General features: G+C 34.2%; 1 protein-coding gene across 1 annotated transcript in view; it reads right to left on the bottom strand.

The window, feature by feature from the left end:
* MBD2 (methyl-CpG binding domain protein 2) overlaps nt 1-22,080 on the bottom strand; it is a 70,027-nt gene that overhangs the window by 21,379 nt on the left and 26,568 nt on the right. The window contains exon 3 of the mRNA XM_028168991.2: nt 14,256-14,393. Coding sequence (XP_028024792.2) covers nt 14,256-14,393 — 138 coding nt within the window. The remainder of the gene's footprint in view (nt 1-14,255; nt 14,394-22,080) is intronic.

Genomic DNA, 22,080 nt, shown 5'->3' with positions numbered 1-22,080 from the left:
AGTTGCTAGTTTTGGTCAGCAAAAACAACTTAACTTAAATACCATGGCCTGCAAACATCAAAAGACAAACATGAGCTACCCTTTTATTTTGGGGGAGTGGGCTAGGAAGAAAGGGCTAGATAATGACAAGAAAATTATTACGTAAATCAAGGAAAAGCTTGACTCATGTGGTTGTGCAAACTACAGTGAGATCGTTTGTTAAGGCAAAAGATAACAATGTGGGCTGGAGAGGATGGAAGGATGAAGCAAGAGGCAGTAGAGCTGAGGAGGATGGAGGTGCAGTAACCGCCCGCTGCAGCTGCTCGTCTGAACTCTGTCATGAACGCCACTTCACTTACACAAGTGGGTAGGTAATACTTGCCAAGTACCTGAAAAGGTACTGTTACCCTAAGATAACCATGGAATAAGAATACTTGCTCATGAGGCCTATAAGTTTTTCATGTGCTACTCCCACAGGAAAAGTGGTAACAATTTTCTTATCAATATGTAAGTCCATATAAGGATGTAGCTATGTTCCTTTATTTCTTGTATATCATATTTCCACACAGTTGAAATTATTTGTTCAGTGTTTGTTTTCCTTATTAGATTGGAAGTTTTATAAGGAGAGGATGCATGACTGATTTGTGTGTTTGTACAGCACCTGTAATAGAAGCAACAATATACTCTGTTTAATAAATGAATTAATGATTTCAAAACCCACTTAAGTGCAAGAACTTTAATCTCTGATAGAGAGCTATCACTAGTTGTTTATCAGAAGAGAGGCCCTTCAGAAGAGCTTCCCTGAAACTAATTTCAATAGTATAAAGTAATTCCTCATTGTTATAGTGGGACATTAATAGATACTATTTCCTTTTTAATATCAATAAATCAAGAAATAGACGTACATACGTACTATTTAAAACATGACATTGAGCAACGACTAGAACTAAAATCAGGTTACAAATCCTCAAAATTATCAGAAGTATGAATTTAAGTGGAAAACCCAGACCTCAGAACAAAAATATTAATACCAGAAAATGACAATAAAATATTAAAAACAGTATATAAATAGAATGATAGAATCAAGACCAAACATATCTATAAAATCAATAAATGTAATGGTCAACTCGGCTATAAAAGAAAAAACGACCCTCAGATCAGATAGAAAAAAAAAAAAATCAACTGTATGTTTCATGGAAAAAAAAAAATTTCTAAAAATAAAGGGACTCAAAAAATAAAAAATAAAAAAAAATAAAGGGACTCAAAAAGCTAACAATAAAGAGTAAAGAAATAGAAAGCAAATATAGACAATGAGAAAACAAAGGCTCCAATATTACTAGAAAATTACTTCAAGGCAGTAAGTGTCAAATAAGACAAAGCTTAACCCATTATAATTAACTAACTTCCATAAAATAAATATTATCTTAATAAATTTGATGATAAAATTGGAGTTTGGTTTTCCACGGGGAAATGTGCATGTATAGACTGAGTTCAAAACTTGTTAAGAAAGCTCTCCCCAATACTTCATTCCACCTTTCACCTAGATACTACCAACATCAGAGAAAAGAGTGTATCACAGATACTACAAACATTAAAAATATTACTAGAAAATATTATGAACATCCTTATATCATTAACTTGAAAATTATGAAATGCACAAATTCCTAGAAAAACATGTTCTCAAAGTTGGTATAGGAACTATGAATATTCATCCATGTACTCATTAAATAAATTGAATCTGCAATTTCAAGGCCTCCCACTTAAAAACAACAACAACAACAAATTAGGCTGAGATGACTTCACAATTAAGTCTTCCCAACATTTAAAGAAAAGTACCAGTCTTCCACAAATTCTTCCAGAGAATATTAAAAGAGAGATCACCTCCCAGCTTATTTTACAAGGTCAGTAAAACCTTGATACTAAAGCTTGAGAAGAAAATTATGAGAAAAGAAAAATGCACATCAATCTCTCTTGTGACTATAAATACAAAAAATCCTAAACAAAATAACACCAAATCTAAACAGTGATAACACAACATGACCACACTGAGCTTAATCCAGGAATTCAAGGTATGTTTAAAGGTTTTTCCATTTAAAAAAATCAAGCCTTGCAATTTACCACATCAACCAATCACTGTAATTCACCCTATTAACAGAAAAGAGATCATTATATCATTTAACTAGGTAGGGAAAATAATTTGATAAAATTCAATACCCATTCATGAAAAATATTCTTAGTAAACTAGGAATATAGTGAATTTCCTTAATTTGACAAAGGGTATTTACCAAAAAACCTACAGCAAGCATCATATTTAATGGAGAATGATTAAAAACGTTCCCTGGTATTACAATAACAGACAAGGATGTCTGCTATCACTTTTATTCAAGATCATATTAGCATTCCAAGCCAGTGAAATAAGACAAGGAAAAAAAAAAATCAAAGGTTTAAGGATTGGCAAGGAAGAAATAAAACTCTCGTTTGCAGATGATATGTTTGTTCATGTGCAAAGTTGGAGAGACTCACTATCTAATAAGTGAATTCAGGAAGATAACTGAATACGTAGTCAATATACAAAATTCAGCTTATTTCTTCATATTAGCAACAGATAACTAGAAAAAATTTAAATGTAATCAGAATAGCATCAAAAAACATCAAATATCTAGAAATCAATTAAAGATGTAAGATGTCTAGACTGAAAACTATAAAATCTTAATGGTGGGATATACAAGGTTAGTGAATTTTAAGACTTAATATTGTAAAAATGTTAATTCTCCCCCAAATTGATCTATTGATTTAAATCCTGGCAGGTTTTGAAGAAGACTGGACAAGCTGAGTCTAAAGTGTATGTGGGGGACTTCCCTGGTGGTCCAGTGGTTAAGACTTCACCTTCCAATGCAGGGGGTATGGGTTTGATCCCTGGTCAGGGAGCTAAGATCCCACATGCCTCGTGGCCAAAAAAAACCAGAACATAAAACAGAAGCAATATTGTAACAAATTCAATAAAGACTTTAAAAATGGTCCACATCAAAAAAAAAAAAAAAACCTTTAAATAAATGAATAAACAAATAAAATAAAATGTATGTGGAAATGCCAACAGCCAAGACTAACCAAGATAATCTTGAATGAAGAATAAGAAAGCTGGAAAACTTACACTACCAGACATCAAGACTTTTTATAAAACTACAGCAATTAAAAAGAGTGCAGTATTGAGAAACAACAAACAGACCAATGAAATAAAACAGAGTGTAGAAACAGATTCACATGTACAAATAGGGCAAAGGAGCAGAACAGACCAAAAACAGACTTTCACACTTACACATTTCATTTATGACAGAGGTGACAACACAAAGCAACAGAAAAAGAATGGTCTTTCAGTAAATGGTGCTGGGTCAACTGGATATCCATACGGGAAAAAATAAGTCTACCTCACATCATACACAAAAGTCAATTCCAGATGGATCATAGACCCAAATGCAAAAGTAAAACAAAGCTTTCAGAAGATGACATGGGGAATATATTGATAACCTTGGGGTAAGCAAAAATTTCTTAAACACGTCACAGAAATAAAAGGAAATAAAAGGAAGAGACTGATAAGTATATCCTTTACTTTTTGTAAATCATCATTGAAGTATTACATACAGGAAAGTGTAAAAAAAACATAAGTATACAGCTCACTGGAGTTTCATAAAGTAAACACTCATGTAACTACCATGCAGATCAAGAAATAGAATATCACTAGCACCCAAGAAGCCCCCACCCCACACTCTCCCAGTCTCTATCCCACCTCCCAACTCTCTTAAAATTATGAACTTACATTTACCAAAAAACGCCATTAAGGAAGTGGAAAAGGTAAGTCACAAACTGGAAGAAGATATGTGTGATAGATATATCTGACAAAGTACTGATACTCAGAATATACAAAGAACTCCCACAAGTCAATGAAAAAAAGATAAACAACATAACAGAACAATACATAAAAGAGTAGGCACTTCAAAAGAAAGGATATCTATGCAGCCAATAGACATACAAACAGTGCACAGTATCATTAAACACCAAGGAAATGCAAGTTAAAACTGTTAACAAATACACCTAAACACATACCAGAATGTTCAAAATTTTAAAGACTGATAATACCAAGTGCTGACAAGAATTTGAAGCAACTGCACACTGCTGGTAGAAGGGTAACTTTGTATAATCACTTTGGAAAACTATATGGTAGCATCTAATAAAGCTGAACATATGCATACTCTATGACCCAGCACTCCTCTATAAGCTCAAAACCAAAAACACATACTGGAATATTCACTGAAGAATATCCATAATAGCCAACAAGAAAGACAGAAACTAAAATAACAGCAACAGAATAGTCAATGCAGGGAACAGAGAAAAAACAAATATCATACAAATAAAAAATTTCCCTATAATTAATAGATTCAGAGAAGAAAGAGTAGAGGTTGTATCCATAAAACAAGAACAGCAAAATTTTATATACAAAAGCCAAGAAACAGCTGCTGGAAATTAAAAATATGATCACCAAAATCAAAAAATCAAAAAAAGGACTAAAAGTAAAATCAAGAAAATATCCCAGAAAGTAAAACAACAACAATAATAAGACGGAAAATACAGAAGTAGAAATAGTAGAAAAAGTAGAAATAGATGGCTAATACACAACTCACACAAAGAGAATGGAAAGTTAGGGGATTCAGGAGAAAATGGGAAAAAATGACACAGGAAAATTTCCCACGCAAAGGATAGTAGTCACGTCTATCACCTACTAAGTGCCTGGTGAATGAAAAAAGGCCTACAGGCACATATCAGTGAATTTTTTAAAATCATAAATATACTGAACTTTTTAAGAGAGAAAAAAGAAGACCATAAAAGAGGAACAGAGATTGAGCATGGCACTGAACTTCTCTTTGGCAACTCTAAAGCTAGAGAACAATGAAGCAATGCCTTCAAAACTTCAGGGAAAATGGTTCTTAATCTAAGATTTCATACCCAGACAAACTGGGTTGTGTCCAGCTGGAATAAAGTTTATTTCCAATGTGCAGGTTCTCAACTTTACGTCCCATTTTATTTTATTAGAAAGCTACTAGAGGATTTGTTACAAACTGAAGGCATCTACTGAGACAGAGGAAGACAGAACTCCAGAAAACAAACTCTCCACACAGAAGCACAGTAAAGAAAATCCTCAGAGCTACAGCTATACAGCAAGGCCAGAGAATGCATTCAGACTGAAGAGGAGCAGAGGTGATTCCAGGAAAGACACAAGAAGGAACCCCACGGATTTCAGCATAAGGAAAGTATTATTGATGGGCATGTAGCAGAAACAAGCATGAGGAAAGATTAACTCTGTTATAAAGAAAACTTAGCATACAATTCCTAAGACTGACAACAATAAAGAATTCTGATGCTGATGATAAGACATTACTTGCCATAACCATGAATAACTTTCAGTCATAGTAATGTAAACCCTGACTATTTAACCTATTTAACTAAAAATATGGTATAACTATGTTGGGAGCATGAAGCAGAGAGAGAACTATGTACTCATGTACCATTGTGGGAAGTCAAGAAATAATGTCTAAAATTAATAAATAAAGAAATAGGATAATAAGTTTATTATTCAGAAATATAGAGGTAATTATAAAGGGAAGTGACCAGAATTGAGATTAAATGCTTCTGGAAATGGAACTAAAAGACACAAAAAGTAGGAAACTACTGTTTTGAAACACAAGTTTTTAAGCATTGATTTTTTTTTTCATCTATATTCCTACGTTTCTTAGAGAAATACAAAAATCTCAAAAAATGCCATGGACCTCCCCATATCAGTGAAATATTTTTAAGTGATCTAGAGAAATATATGATGATTAAAGGTCACTATGAATGAAAAACCTATGGATTCATTATTTTTTTTTAAAAAAGTCACATATCATCTTTCAGCTGCAACTCTTACCCCCATAAAACTGACAAGTCACCAAACCGGTTTTCTCTATAGGGCTCCAACCCATCATACTTTACCTGGATCTTTTACTTTCCACAACTGCTTTAAGAGTATACATTTTCTAATACTTATATTCATATTTTATTATTTAAAAAACATTTCCACATTCCAGTCAACGACATTGTTTTCCCAGTTACGTTAAATTTTAAAACTCTCCTCATAGGCATAGCTAATTCATAGATAAATTTTGTCAATTATTTTATGACCAGCATGAAACCAATCTTATCATCTATGCCCTAGCTTCCTATACTTTCTTCAACGGTCTCCTGGCCTTAAGTCAGTTATCATATTACATACAAGAGCCAGATTAAAACCTCTGTCTAGGGACTTCCCTGGTGGCACAGTGGTTAAGAATCTGCCTGCCAATGCAGGGGACATGGGTTCGAGCCCAGGTTCAGGAAGATCCCACATGCCACGGAGCAACTAAGCCCGTGCACCACAACTACTGAGCCTGTGCTCTAGAGCCCACGTGCCACAACTATGGAAGCCCATGCGCCTAGAGCCTGCGCTCTGCAACAAGAGAAGCTACCACAATGAGAAGCCCAGCACCGAAACCAAGAGTAGCCCCCGCTCACCGCAACTAGAAAAAGCCCGTGCGCAGCAACGAAGACCCAAAGCAGTCAAAAATTAAATAAATAAATAAATAAATAAATTTAAACCTCTGTCTAGAATGTCCTCCCCATACTTCTCTTCTTTCAAAGACCATATATTCTCTCACTCCTCTGCTTTTTGTTTTCATTGCATTTACCATGCCATGACACATTATATATGTATTTATCTGTTGTCTCTCTCCCTATCACTCTAGAAAGTAAGTTCCATGAGAGCAGGGACTTGGTTTTGCTCACTGCAGTATTCCCACCACTTAGAAACGTGCCTGCCACAAGTTGAGGGCTCAATTTATGATTTTTGAATTAAAAAAAAATTCATTCATTCATTAATGCGACAAATATGTGTTAAGCACTGACGTAATGGAGACACTGTGGATAAAGCAATGAACAACCAATACAGTTATGATCAGAAAAGGCGAAAGGAGAAGCGCTAAGGAGGGTCTCTAAACCTAGACTTCATGAATCAGGTTTCTTGAACAGATGAAGTGATATCTAAGTTCAGACTTGAGGGATGAGTAGGAAATAGCTAATTAAAGTGGGAAAGAAAGCAGCAGGAAATATGATCAGGGAATGCAAGGGCAGGGTGCAGAGGGGGAGATGAATAGCACATTCATAAATCTGCAGTTTCACATGATTCAGTTGTAGAACAAGGGACGAATGTGAGGCCAGAGAGATACACAAAAGCCAAATCATGAAGGACTTTGTAAGTTATGTTAAGTGTTTTGACTTTAAAAGTCATGTTTAGGGGGCTTCCCTGGTGGCGCAGTGGTTGAGAATCTGCCTGCTGATGCAGGGGACACGGGTTCGAGCCCTGGTCTGGGAAGATCCCACGTGCCACGGAGCAGCTGGGCCCGTGAGCCACAACTACCGAGCCTGCGCATCTGGAGCCTGTGCTCCGCAACAAGAGAGGCCGCGATGGTGAGAGGCCCGCACATCGCGATGAGGAGTGGCCCCCGCTTGCCACAACTAGAGAAAGCCCTCACACAGAAATGAAGACCCAACACAGCCAAAAAATAATTAATTAATTAATTTTTTAAAAAAAGTCATGTTTAGTTTTTTTTTACCTACAAACTAACACGAATCATTAAAATGTTTTCAGCAGAATAACACTATTAGATCATTATGTCAAACAGATCTTCAGGATGCAATATGAAGAAAGAATTGAAGAAAATAAGAGAAGAAGCAGAGAGATGAAATGAGAGTTACTTGGTAGAGAGATGGAGCAAGTGAATATTTAGGAGGTAGAGTCAACAGGACTCGTTGGCTAATTAGATTTGGGGGTAAGAGATGGGAAGAGTCAAGGGTGATGCTCACTTTCTGGCTTAGGCGGCCAAGTGGGCAGTGGTATATACAGTGAGATAAAGCATACAGAAGAAAGAGCTGGTTTGAAAGGAATGATGATGAAGTTTGGGAAGATGAATTAGAGATACTGGTGAGACTTCCAAGCAAACGATGTTAGTAGATTGAGTGATACAAACAACTGAAGCTCAGGATAAAGATGTAAATTTGGAAATCAGTAACATATAGATGATAACTGAAGCCATGACAATGAGTGAAATCATCCATGGAGGGTTTACATCCAGAGAAGAATGCACAGTATTCCCCAGGAAACCCCACTGTTTTGAAAGATAGACACAGAAAGAACATAGGATGGGGACTGAGAAAAAACAAAGAAGGAGGAAAACCAAGAGAGTACAGTGTCACAGAATAAAAGACAGTATTTCAGAAGGCAGGAGTAGTCAAGAGTGCCTAATACTAAAACAGGTCAAGTAATGTAAGGGCTGAAGTTTGCTCAACCAATTTAATTAGGGTCATCAATAATCTTGATGAGAACAGTTCAAGTGGCATAGTGAGAACAAAAGCAGTATTTCAGAGATATAAAAATTAAAGAGGTAAAGTAGATAGTAAATACACACAACTCCCAAGAAGTTTGACTGTAAAGGGAAAAGAAAGAAAATGAATTCTAAAGGAGACACAGAGTAAAATAAATAAATTTTTAAGATAGGGAAGATTTGAATATATTTAAATGCTTTGGGGAAGAAGCCAGTTTAGAAAGAAGTTGAAGATGAAAGGTAGTTGACATAATCCATTGAGTGAGCTGTCTGAGAAGGTAACAGGGAATGTATCTGGGAAGCACAGATACTGGTATTAGCTTTAGGTCACAAGATATGGTCAAGTTCAGTTCAGAGGGGTAATAAAAAAGCTACTCCCTTGTTCAAATTCTTTAATCACTTCTCATTTGCAAATGTACACACAAATGCCTTAGTCTGTTCAACTTCATGAATATTCAAATAAGTGCAAATTTAAAATGAAATACAGTTTTTATATAATGAATTACCAAGAAGAAGAAATATTGATAATAATACCATAGAAGGTAAGCTGAAACTGAATTGTACATAATTTGTCAATAGACTTTTAATTTGGTACAAGTCTTTGGAAATCAACTTGCCAGTACGTATCAAAAATCATAAATATTCATACTAATTATATTTCTGGGAATCTAGCCCAAGGAAATACTGAAAAATATAGGAAGGAACTTACATACATAAGGATACTCACTTGAGTACTACCTATAATGGTGAAAAATTGGAAATAATATGGAAATGATAAAGTAAATTGTATGCTAGTACAATGCACAGTTTTTGGAATAATATACAGTTAATTATAAAATTATAGCACACAAATTATATAAAACATGGATTAAATGTGTATAATACAATGTTAGGTGAAATGTTTTAAAGTATGTATATATACATGGCATCTTTCCAACATCACCCAGAATAATGCTTTTAAATAATACTGGACAACATACCATCTATTTCTTCTGCCCAGGCAGCCAATTTATCTGTCTAGAGACAAGGAATATAATATCCTCCATGGAACTCTGTGCTTTAGCTTATCTATTTCTCAATCATAAAAGCATTATACTAAAGACTAAACTAGAAATAATAGTCAGGGGTCAGGAAGAAGTAAATGTGAAAATGCCCGGAATGAACAGCAATTTTCAGGATTATAATAACTGAATAATAAAATATTTTATAAACTTTTCACACACAATGTCTTTAAAGTGCACATTTTTAAAATCTATCTTTCACCTAGAAAGTTTCTTCTAACATGTAAAAATAGTCACTCTCGATTATCAAAAAGATGAGATTTACGTGCTGGCAAGGATGTAGAGAAAAGGGAACCCTCATGCACTATTGGTAAGAATGTAAATCGGCACAGCCATGATGGAAAACATTTGAAGGTTCCTCAAGAAATTAGAAATAGAACTACCATATGATCCAGCAATCCCACTTCTGGCTATATATCCAAAGGAAACGAAATCAACATCTCAAAGAGATATCTGCACCCCCATATTCACTGCATCTTTATTCACAATAACCAAGTTATGGAAACAAACTAAGTGTCCATCGATGGATGAACGGATAATGTGTGTGTGTGTGTGTGTGTGTGTGTGTATATATATATATATATGTATGTATATACACACACACAATGGAATATTATCATCCATAAAAAAGAAAGAAATCCTGCCATTTGTGATAACATAGATGAAACTTGAGGTCATTATGCTAAGTGAAATAAGTCAAACAGAGAAAGCAAACACTGTGTGATCTGGCTTATATGTGGAATCTCAAAAAACCAAACTCACAGAAACACAGAGTAGAATGGTGATTGCCAGGGGCTGAAGGTGGGGAAAATGGGGAGATGTTGATCAAAACGTACAAACTTCCAGTTATAAGATGAATAAGTTCTGGGGATCTAATGTACAGCATGGTGACTACAGTTAACAATACTGTATTATACACCTGAAAGTTGTTAAGAGAGATCTTAAATGTTCTCACAATCACCACCACAACAAAAAAATGGTAATTATGTAAGGTGATAGACGTATTAACTAACTTTTTTCTGGTAATCATTTTGCAATGTATACATGTATCAAATCGTCACATTGTACACCTTAAACTTACACGATGTTATATGTCAATTACATCTCAATAAAGCTGGAAAAAAATCATTTAAAAAAAAGACATTTCTGGAAGGGAGTAAAGGAAAGTTTCATATCCTTTGAACAAAGAATTAGCTAACAAAATAAAAGGGAAAAAATCTAGGATCAAATGGAAGATTTAAATCCACTTCTTCGGTGATTTAAATGTTTACTTTTGGGTAAAAAAAAGAATATTCTGTAAGAAATGTAATTAATATTCAAAGACTATCAGAAACACCTAAGCCTATAGGCTTTAATTAAAAGGAAGAAGTAATGGCTCAAAAGATGACGTTTCTTTGATTTGAGGATAAAAAAAGAGAAAAAGCAAGAGACCATAAAGTGTCAAAGATGACAGCATGAAAGAAACAGATATATGAGTTCTTCATATATTGAAAGAAGGAAGCTAGGAAAGACACCCTTAAGAGCAAAATCACTATTCAATTAGATTAAAAAGAATTTGGGGCATGTTTTACATATCTGGCCAAATAAGGATATTTCAATGATCTTACTGTTTGGGATAAGAGTCTTATAATTGGTAGAATTCCCTCCACCCCAGTCAAGATTTCTTTTTAATCTAATGACAAGACAAGTACATGTGAAATATGCCGATAGTACATATAAAACTGGCTGGCTACTTACCCTATCATAACCAGATCTTACAAATGCCATCTCTACCTTATAATTTTAATTGTAGGCAGAAATCACTGCTGAATTCTGTTTAATGCACTTTTGTTTACATACCCTAATTTGCCCTTTTAAAACTAAGGCATTTTCAAGGAGTCAATACATTAGAATTTCATAATTTATATATTTTATAGAACTCAAATTAGACTGCCATAGAGACAGAACTAGGCATATGATGTTTGTTATATAAAAACAGAATTATGAATTTCTATGATTGCTTCACATCTAAACTAATCACTTCAAACCAATTCAAGGTAAAAGATCTAAAAATCAAATCCTAGTTCTAGGTCTCAAAATTCAACACTCCGAAAGGAATTAAAATACCATCTTATTAAAAGAATGTGATACAGTTAAGATAAAAACATATCTGCAGGAACCTCAAAAAAATAGAAACTTCATTATCTAATTTATTTACTCTATGATCAAAATAGCTTCTCCAAATGAAATATTTGGCCAGTTATATTACTAATCTAGTTCAATGAAGCTATGCAAAAGGTAGCAAAATTGGAAGAATCATTTTTGCCTATGTATTTTATACCCACTATCTCCTCAACAATAATAGCTCACTAGCAGTCATCTGCCATATGTATGCCAAAATATAATTAAATCAACATCTTTCCTTTACTTAAAAACCTGAATCTAAACTGGAATAGTCAGGATGACAGATCATGATTTCAAAAAACATTAATACCAAAGTTGTCTCTATACTATTTTCCTGCATTTACTCAATGCACAGTCCTGTATTTTGAAATCCTGTTAGTGAGACAGTAGTCAAATATTATCTCAATTCTTACATTCAGGATAAAGAAGGGGGAGAGACAACTAATGTCTTAGTGTAATCAAAAACATCCAGCAAAAATTGTCAGGTGACAAGAGGATGATGTGAAAAACAGTGCAAACATTTGGAGAAGTAACCTCCAAAATAATTTTAACACTTCCTGTCTCTGAAAGCTAGAAGGAAGATAAAAACCCTCAAAAGATCTGGGTTAAAATGACGTAAGTGGGTTTTTTTTGGTGGGGGCAGGAGATGATTTAGCTTTTTTGACATATTCTTTTCACTTGAGAACAGTCTCATAAACGTTAATTAAAGAAGGAAAACTTACAACTACTCAACATACCAAAAAATAAGAAGCAACTAATCTGGTTACTTCAGCTTTAAAAATCTAGGTTGCCAATATCTCTACAACCAGATAAACACCCAGTAAATATAATTATTACTGTTTTTAAAATCTGTGACTGAACTTAAGTGCAGAAAACAATTAAATTCTTGTTAAAATGACCATAATTTGCTACTCGGTTTGTCTTTAACCAAAATATTTGTTCACAGACTATATTGAGAATGATTTGACAAGGAAAAGATGAGGATAAAATTTATGAAACACTATCTGTTCTCAATGAGACAACTCAAATTTTTAATATGGAACTAATATTATTAGTTATTCCACTTTATCTTTCGGGCTCTTTGAAGCAAACTGTCTTACCCAATTACATACTTTCAAATGTTTCAATTAATAAAAATCTTTACAAGGAAACGATTTTAAAATCACCAAAAAGCCAAAGGACAAGATGTTCAAGACTTTAGACAGTATCTAAGAAAGAACACAATCAGGGAGTGGCTTTGTCAAGGTGGGCAAAGTTCAGAATGGCAGAATTCCTTCCCTGTTGGAATGAATATACTAAAACTGCCGGTGGTTTGGTGGCTACCACTGGGTGCAGTAGTAAAACGGAAGGGAAAAGCCTGGCACAGAAAGCTGAATGGCCCAAAGAAAACCTAAGTGGTGACAAGAGCCTAAAGGCACATGCAGGTACGCATCTTTTATATTGGATGTGATACACTTACATGGCCCCTGTTGAATCTCTTGGGGACCAACAGTAAAGCAAGTTTAGAACTTCAAATCTTGAGACATCTATAGCAAGATGCTGATCCAATGTGGCTCCAAATATCTTCTGTTTTCCTGGCTCACCTGAAGAGGAAAAAACACTACAGAGGATGTGGGAACTGAATTTCTTTATGTAGTTTCTTCTAGAGCAACTGTCTGAAAGTTTTGGCCCAATCCTTTTTGAAGTCTGGAGATGAGACACTTGAGGGACTAGCGAAAAACCAAATTCAAATGAAAAGGTGGAGTGAGACATCTAAAAGGGGAATACGAGAGCAAAAGATACTGGTCGTAGGTAAATCAGTGTGTCTAATCCTTAAGTGGGAGGAGGCAGAGAAAGGAGAGAAAAAATGCACCGAGGTTTCTCCCTCCGCTCCCTCACCCCAATTGCTACTAAAATTTCACAAGGTACCTAAACTTTTTGACCGCAATTAGGGAGTGAGTGAGCAAGACCACTTGGAAAGTTTAAGCGTTTTGTCAAGTCTCCCTCCTCTGGCTAAGTGGCATTATTAAGCAGCAGGGAGGCCTTTCAGATAATACTTTTTTTCTAAGAAAAGATTCTGGTGGAATACAGCTTGAAACAATAAAGAAAGAGAAAAATAAATGCAATTTATACAAAAATGGAAGTCACAGGACAATATACCATATTGACAAAGTTTATTTACTGCTGTTTTTCCAAAGGGGAGGGACTGCTTTCATGTAATAAGAAATCAGAACAAAAAGTCATTTCCAAATAATAGAAAATATTTTTAAACTAAGCAACACAAACTGCATGCTTCATCCCCTTAGGAAATATTATCCCTGGAAAGATAATCTTTAAAAAACTAAGAAGAGCAGAACCAAGTCTGATGTACACTACCACACAAAAGCATAAAAGTGGAGTCCATAAAATTAATTTGATTTTTTTAATTAACTTAATTTTTTTCTTAAAACATTTTACCTAAATGTTATCTTATCAGAGTTATTCTCCAGCATTCATGTAATAGCCTAGGATATAAAACAATTTTCTTTCCAGATATATTCCATTTTAACCAGAGTTTACTTGAACTATATCTGGTAAAGATACCAGAATTTTCTGAAAAATAAGATTGGAGAACCAATTAGATCCTTACCTGACGTGGCTGTTCATTCATTCGTTGTGGATCTGATTTCACTTTATTACTAGGATGATTTGTGACTTTGGTTACCGGTTGTTTGAAAATTGATGCTGTTTGTCTAATTGGCAATGTTGTATTCAAGTCTGGTTTACCCTGTGGATACAAGTGTGTTTTAATTAATAAATATTATATATAAATACAATTAGATGAATTTTTATTAATTCAATATGTATTACTTTAATTTGGATTATTCCAAACTTCTCAATCTCAGCATTTTAAATACTCTGAAGTATACTTTAATCACTTTATTATGTAAGACTTATGCAAAGTTTTCTCATAATAAAAAGCTTTCTGTATTCTTTTAAATGTAAGAAAATTCTCTATATTAAAATTCATAATAAATTTGATTAGCAAGATACTAGGAACTTTTAGGTGAACAAATATGTTTAAGGTTAGGTTACACAAAAGGAAGGAGGGTTTTCAGGACAATAATCGGAAAGCAGTCATTTCTACATTCTGAGAATGGAGGAAACTAATAGCGTACTTGGCCATCAAAATATAAATAACCAAAAAAAAAATATATATATATATATAAATAACCTCATGAGCTGTCAGGGGGCCAGGCTTACATAAAACCACAAAGGTTAACCTTCCCTTTTATATTAAAAAAAAAGATAATTAGAAATGAAAGTTGTAATTCCACAAACAGAGCTCAATTTAGAAAAATGTAATAAAATAAGGAAATATTCTTTATCTTTAATATTTTATAGCACATTTAATGCTTTTTAAAAGTAAACTTAAAATTGAAGTTTCAGAAGGGCAAGCAACATACTTATATACTTTTAATCCACCAGTAAAAAAATTAAGATATGTTCTAATGAAAAGCAAATGTGGCACAGAATTGCTATTGAGCTCATTTGAAATACTCTAACATCAGGTGGGGGCAGAGGCGAGGAAAAAGAGGAAGAAAAAGAACAAAATGTGATTTAATCACTGTGTATTCTGATTCTGGCAAAAACCATAAAGGGTCAAATATACCTGAAAGCAATATACCTCAGATAATTTTGGTATAGAAGTATACTTGATAAATCATCTACAGGATATTCAATTAACTTTTATCTTTATAACTATCTCCAAATAAAAATTATATCAACTTTGAGACTCCAGAACAGCAGTTCTCAACCTTGAGCATGCATCAGAGTCACCCAGAGGGCTGATTAAAACTCAGATTATTGGGCCTCGCTCCCAGAAATTCTGACTCAGGAGGTCTGAGGTAGGACCTGGGAAACTGCATTTCTATTAAGGTCCAGGTGATGCTGATGCTGGTCCAGGGACCACACTTGGACAACTACTGCTCTACAACAAAGACTGCAAGTTGGTGGCGGGGAGATCAGGTCTAACCCATAGATGTGTTTTGTTCAGTTTTTAGTTTCTTTAGTAAATTAAGCCAACATCTACAAGTAAAATTCACAAAAAATGCAGAATTCTAGCTTCTCTTAAAAACTCAAAGATCTAGAAATACTGGACTGATGTGGCCAAAGCAGGCCATTATCGATTAGTAATGGCTGCCACTAGAGGTGTCAAGGTTTGTTCTTTTGCAAAAGTCTTCAATTCACATTTGCAAAGCTGTCTGAGCCCTACAGGTACTGAGTTTGTGATCTCTGCTTAAAGAATATCAGGATGACTAGAAAGGTAAATTAATCTGATCATTATTACAATTACAGTATTATTTGGACTCACTATTAAATATGTCTCTACCCCCAGCCCCAAACACACACACACACACACACACACACACACACACACACACACACTGATCTTCTGTACCTACTGGGCATGCTTGTCATTTCTTGCACTCAATTTTCTCCCCATGTATGTGCTTACCTTTAAGAGACATATTCATCTTTAATAACTCTAATATTATTTCTCAGGCATTTCACTTTCTTATCTTTATGGTTTTCCAAAAAACTTAGAGGTGTGGAAACTTGACCAACAGGCTGCAAAATAACCATTTAGGACGCCATCTCTGAAAAGTGTGAGGCCCAGAAATGTGTATTTTTTAAAAGCTCTCCTGGTAATTCTGGTAATTCTGTGATGCACAGGTTTGGATCCCTCTGATTTATGACATCTAGAGCATTCTGAGGCCCTAAGTGAAGCCATCCAACCTATCACATAGTCAATATTCAATCCTAAAGAAGCTTAACACATAAATGCTTATGAAGAACTAGTTATAATTAACTAATTAGTTATAATTAGTATCTTCCACTAACAATACCTTGTTTGGTTTTTAATGTTTTTGTTCTTGAATAAAGAACAATAAACTCTGCTGGTATTAGAACAAAGATGGCATCAGTAGACAAAGAAGTATATAACAACTATTTGTATGAGCAAACACAGTCGAGCCTGTAAGATTCTCATGGTTACACAGGCTAGTCTAAACTATTCAAAACTATAAAATCCTGAATCCACACAGATTGGAAGGAAGCACGGAACATGTAAAACGACCTGTGCTACAACAGTTAGATTGATATTTTTTTCATTAACTTATGTTCAGGGTGCAATTAATAAAAATTTATTTACTGGCTAAAAGTATTCAAAATACACCATTAACTTCCATTGTCTGACAATGAAACAATCCATTTCCCAGTGGCATGGAATGAGATTATTCAAGAGTGTGCTGCCTTGCTCTTCTGTTGATCTTATTTTGGTTTTTATTATTTTTTCTTTTTTAAACTGGCCTGGAAGCTCTGAAGACAGAAAGAATTTTTTACTAATTACTTTTGTATTCTACAGCAGTATCGTGTAGAATAATCTGAGAAGCTGGACGAACTGGTTTTCCCAGAAACTGCCACAAAAACAGTAAATTTTATTACCATTCTCCCCTGAGGACTGTCAAAGAGTCACTGTTAATTCACGCCCAGTTGTTGTGTGAGTTTTTCTAAATAGCTACCAATGAACTTAGGAGTTATAAAGCAAACACTTTTTTTATGGGACAAGTTAAAGCTATTCATGTATCTGAAATCTTCCCTTTCAATACAAGAAAAAGTAAAATACAAGTTCTTTATATTATAAAACTAAACTGACAAACACCCACAATCTAATAAAGTTTCCAACCTTTGATAAATCTTCTCAGTATACAGGCTAGTGCTCAAATCAAAATTTAATGTATTTTATAATAATGTGTATATTAAGCTGGAAGTATTCAAATAACTCAAATAACTGTTGAGGGTTTATTCTATCCCCCTGGGATGAATACAAAAATAAATCTTTTAAAAAAATTTTTAAACTTTTACTTCATCTCTTTCCCATAAATATCTGAGATGGCTCTTAAAACTCACAAAGGACAAATATGCAATAAAAATTAATTTTAAAATTAATTTTTAAAAATCAAGGAGAAAACCAATTTCCTTTTGAAAAGGTTAACAGTGATTGATACTAGAGCTGAGCATCAAATGTGGATGTGAACTTTCTAGGGGTGTGGATGAAAAAAGAAATATTAAATTACATAGATATCACACTCAGAAGGGAGGAAGCATACCAATTAAGGGGGAAAACAAAAGCTGTCCTGGTATTAAACCTAGAAAAAAAATTAAAGACACTTAACATCACAACAAATATTTACCAGATTTCAAATGCTTTTTCTTTTTCCAATGACCTTCCATAAAAGCCAAGAACATATTTAAAGGACAACTCAGTGAAGATGATTCTGAAAAGGACTAAACCAGTGTGGTCGGATTACTGCGTAAACTTTCAGTGATCTAACGTGATTAAGGCTAGAAAAGAGGATAACTAAAGAGGTGATGCAGAGCATGTTTCATAAACCCGTCGTTTTCAAATACTGTTTCATTCCTACCCCTAAAAATTTTTTGCAAATATATATACCCCGCCTACATTTTGACGTATTTCACATTTTAATGTAAAGAGTTGGGGAGCGGGGGTGGGGGATGAATTGGGAGATTGGGATTGACATGTATACACTAATATGTATAAAATAGATGACTAATAAGAACCTGCTGTATAAAAAATAAATAAAATTAAATTAAAAAAAAAGAGTTGGGGAGGATGAGCTTACTAAGGTATTTTAAATACTGACACTTTAATAATAAACTGTTACATCATGTTAAAATGTATCTAACAGAATCTAAATATACCCACCATCAGCCATGTATACATAAACAAAATCTTCAATAGTAATACATTTATTATACTCCTTTTTCCCTTTGAACTAACAATTCCATTCCCAGAATTATTTCTTATTTTAAACTTGAAAACCTTTAATTAATCATTTATACATCATAAAGTTATTTTTTTAACTTTCTGTGACCTTAAAGTTCTTAGTGATAAAAAAAAATTTTTTGTCTGGTTTATTACAATTATTAGTATATAACTGACCAAAAACAGTAAATTATACATTTTAATAAATAATTATTAAACATGAGATAAAACTATACATGAAAATAATTTTTTATTTAAAAATTAAGTCCATAGCCTTAGATGAGTAGTCCTAACTGCTAGAATAAGATTTAATATCGATTCTATTCCTATTTTTCATTTTTTGATAGATATAACACTAAGAAACCTTGTTCGCATAAATGAATAAATAGTTTTAGTCTGTCAATTTTTTGGACTTCTTTTGAGTTATATGTCAAAATATCACATAGTGAACCATCAAAAATTTCAATAATTGACATCTACATTAAGTCCTCTGTAAATTTTATTGCGGGCAAAGAACTGTACTAGTAGAAAGACTTGACAATTGCCAAGTCATTCATTTTCTCAGTATCAACACCAATATTTCAAACTGTCCCTTTATTGGAGGTCAAACATTTTATACCATGGTAAAATTGCACACAAGCGAGAAGAGTACTACTCTTCTATAAAATGGGAGAGAGTTGACTATGGAAGGGGAACTGGGGAAAAAAGAACCTGTACCTCTATCTCAGGCACATTCTCAGAACCTAAGGATACAGAAATAATTCCTTTAAAACCACCCATGCTGTGTATACCATATTAAGCCTCCACATAGCATAGTTTGAACAGCAGGAACTTAAACTATATATTCTAAATACCACTTTTCTCAGCCTAGCTTTGAAACAGTATGATAGTTCAGAACTGTACATATTCTATAACAAGCGCCTAGGGGATTCATTTTATCTTTAAAATGCATGCAAATTTTGCATTTTATTTTAGAAATTAGCCATGTTTGTTTTAATGTAAAACTGTTGCTCTCCTACCCAGAATGCTTCAACAAAACTGGATACCTCCAATGGAATACTACTCAGCCATAAAAGAATGAAATTTTGCCATTTGCAGCAACATGGATGGACCTGGAGGGCATTACGCTATGTGAAATAAGTCAGACAGAGAAAGACAAATACTGTATGATATCACTTGTATGTGGAATCTAAAAAATACAACTAGTGAATATAATAAGAAAGAAGCAGACTCACAGATACAGAGAACAAACTAGTGGTTACCAATGGGGAGAGGGAAGGGGGGAGGGGCAATATAGGGGTAGGGGACTAAGAGGTACAAACTATTAGGTATAAAATAAGCTACAAGGATATACTGTACAACATGGTAAATATAGCCAATATTTTATAATGGCTATAAATGGAGTAACCTTCAAAAACTGTGAATCATATATTATACACCTGTAACATATAATATTGTACAGCAACTATACTTCAATTTAAAAAAACAACAAAAACAAAAGGAAAAAAAAGAAAATTAATCATTTAAGTATCATTTTAATTTTGTGGCTCTGCATATCCCCAAGAGATAGTCATGCCCCAATTTGAGAAGCAAAGACTTTATTTTTCTAAGGTCACTTTCCTCATCTGTAAATGAGGGTAAATACAATAACTATTCATAAGATTCTTATAAAGATCAAACAAGATAATTCATGTATGATAATGAAAGCTCATGCAGCTTTCATTCAGTCACTGAACAAACACTGAGTGCCTACTATCTGCCAGGTACTGACCGCACGCTGGGTATAGTATCACTCACAAAACACCAAAATCCTCAGAGCTTACATTCTCAGGGTAGGGATAAGACGACAATTAACAAAATAGGTGTAGAGTTTATAGTCATGTTGGCACATAAATTCTGAAGAAATAGGAGCTATTTTTATTATCAGCACTAACATGTTATTGAACATGCTACTAAAATTTAGAAACTTGACCTATTAAGCTTTCCCATAAGGAAAGCGATCTGCTGCTTCACACAAAGAGGAGCCTGAGTGGTATCTTCAGGTCGAAACAAGATTATCCTCAAAACTTAATTTCGGATTTTCTCCAGAATATGCACAGTAGCCAACAGCTAATGCGTTTCCACAAAAATCAAAAGCCATCAATGCAAGGTGCTTTACAATCCTTCAGTTTTTTATATAATTCACACACCATAAAGTTCACCATTTTCAAGTATACAACTCAGTGGGTTTTAGTAGATTCAGAAGGTTGTGCAAGCTTCATAGGTTTCTGCAAAAAGTAAAGAAAAATGTATCTGGGATCTACGATTTTGTACTGAAAATCCACTTCATGTAATATCCTAAATGAGGAATAAGATATTACCTTTTTAAGGAGATCAATGGAATATTTAAAAAAATAATGAAATGGGTATACTGTATTTTGAGCTCATTAAAAAAGGACATATACTTGTAGTTAACTGAAGAAGTGGAGGTTTGAAATTCATCATTGAAATCAAGTTTTGAAGAGTTTTGTTTGAAAAAATAACTTCTTGGAGATTTAGTTAATATGGGGTCATAAAAGGACAGATGGCAAAAGATTAATGAGTTTCAACCAGAACAGCTCTACTCAAACTAAGGCATCAACTGCATGGAATTCATTATCTCCTTTACATCTGTGTTGGCACTAGCTGAGTACACATCCCTAGAATTATGGAAACAGTCACCCAAATCATTTTCTGTAGGGCTTCATTCTCTCGTTGACCTAGAGTCTACAAAGTCAGGTAACTCTTCAAGACCTATAAAACTTGGTGAAATTCACTCAATTGTTGACAGAAAACCAGGCATCCAAAATAAATCTTGACAAAACCATACCATGGGCACCTATGTCCCCATATCTACCTTCATTATTAGCACAAAGGCCAAGCCAGACCCTCCCAAAGGGTCTACTGTACCTTGCTACCTTTGAAGTACTAACTCATAACATGCTAAACCTGCTCTCATACTGAAGAGTATACTCTCATCAGCAAGTCTATCTGCTAACATGGCTAAAGTTCTCCTGTTCACTTTTTGCTTCCTAGCAATCTTTATACAATCCATACCTAAATACCTATCTCAAATTAGCCAAAAAATGGACCAGTGCTGTTAGTTGTTAATAACTTGTTCATTATCTTCATTCATCATCTAAAGATAAATAAATATCCTTTATTTATTTATTAAGGATATTTCTGCATATGAGAAAATCAGAAGTTCTCTGGAATACTAAATACAGTTGACCTTTGAACGAGGTGGGAGTTTAGGCGTCAACCCTCCACACAAATGAAAATCAGCATCTAACTTATAGTCAGCCCTCTGGATCCCTGGTCCTGCATCCATGGATTCAACCAACTGCTGATCGTGTAGTACTGCAGTATTTACTATGGAAAATAATCTGCATATAAGTGGATGCATGCAGTTCAAATGTGTTGTTCAAAGGTCAACTGTAGTTCTAGTGTCTCTTGCTACAACTTACTCTTTCTTTATTCATTAAACGACCACTGTCCAAGGCATCATCATCCAAGCCTGGGTAAATAGCCTCCTGCTGTAACTGGCCCCCAGCTCCCACTTCTGCACCTCTACAGTACATTCTCCACACAGCAGCCAGAGAGCATA

Source organism: Balaenoptera acutorostrata, chromosome 13 (assembly GCF_949987535.1).
Source record: "Balaenoptera acutorostrata chromosome 13, mBalAcu1.1, whole genome shotgun sequence".
NCBI lineage: Eukaryota > Metazoa > Chordata > Mammalia > Artiodactyla > Balaenopteridae > Balaenoptera > Balaenoptera acutorostrata.
This window is presented reverse-complemented; position numbering and strand designations above follow the sequence as displayed.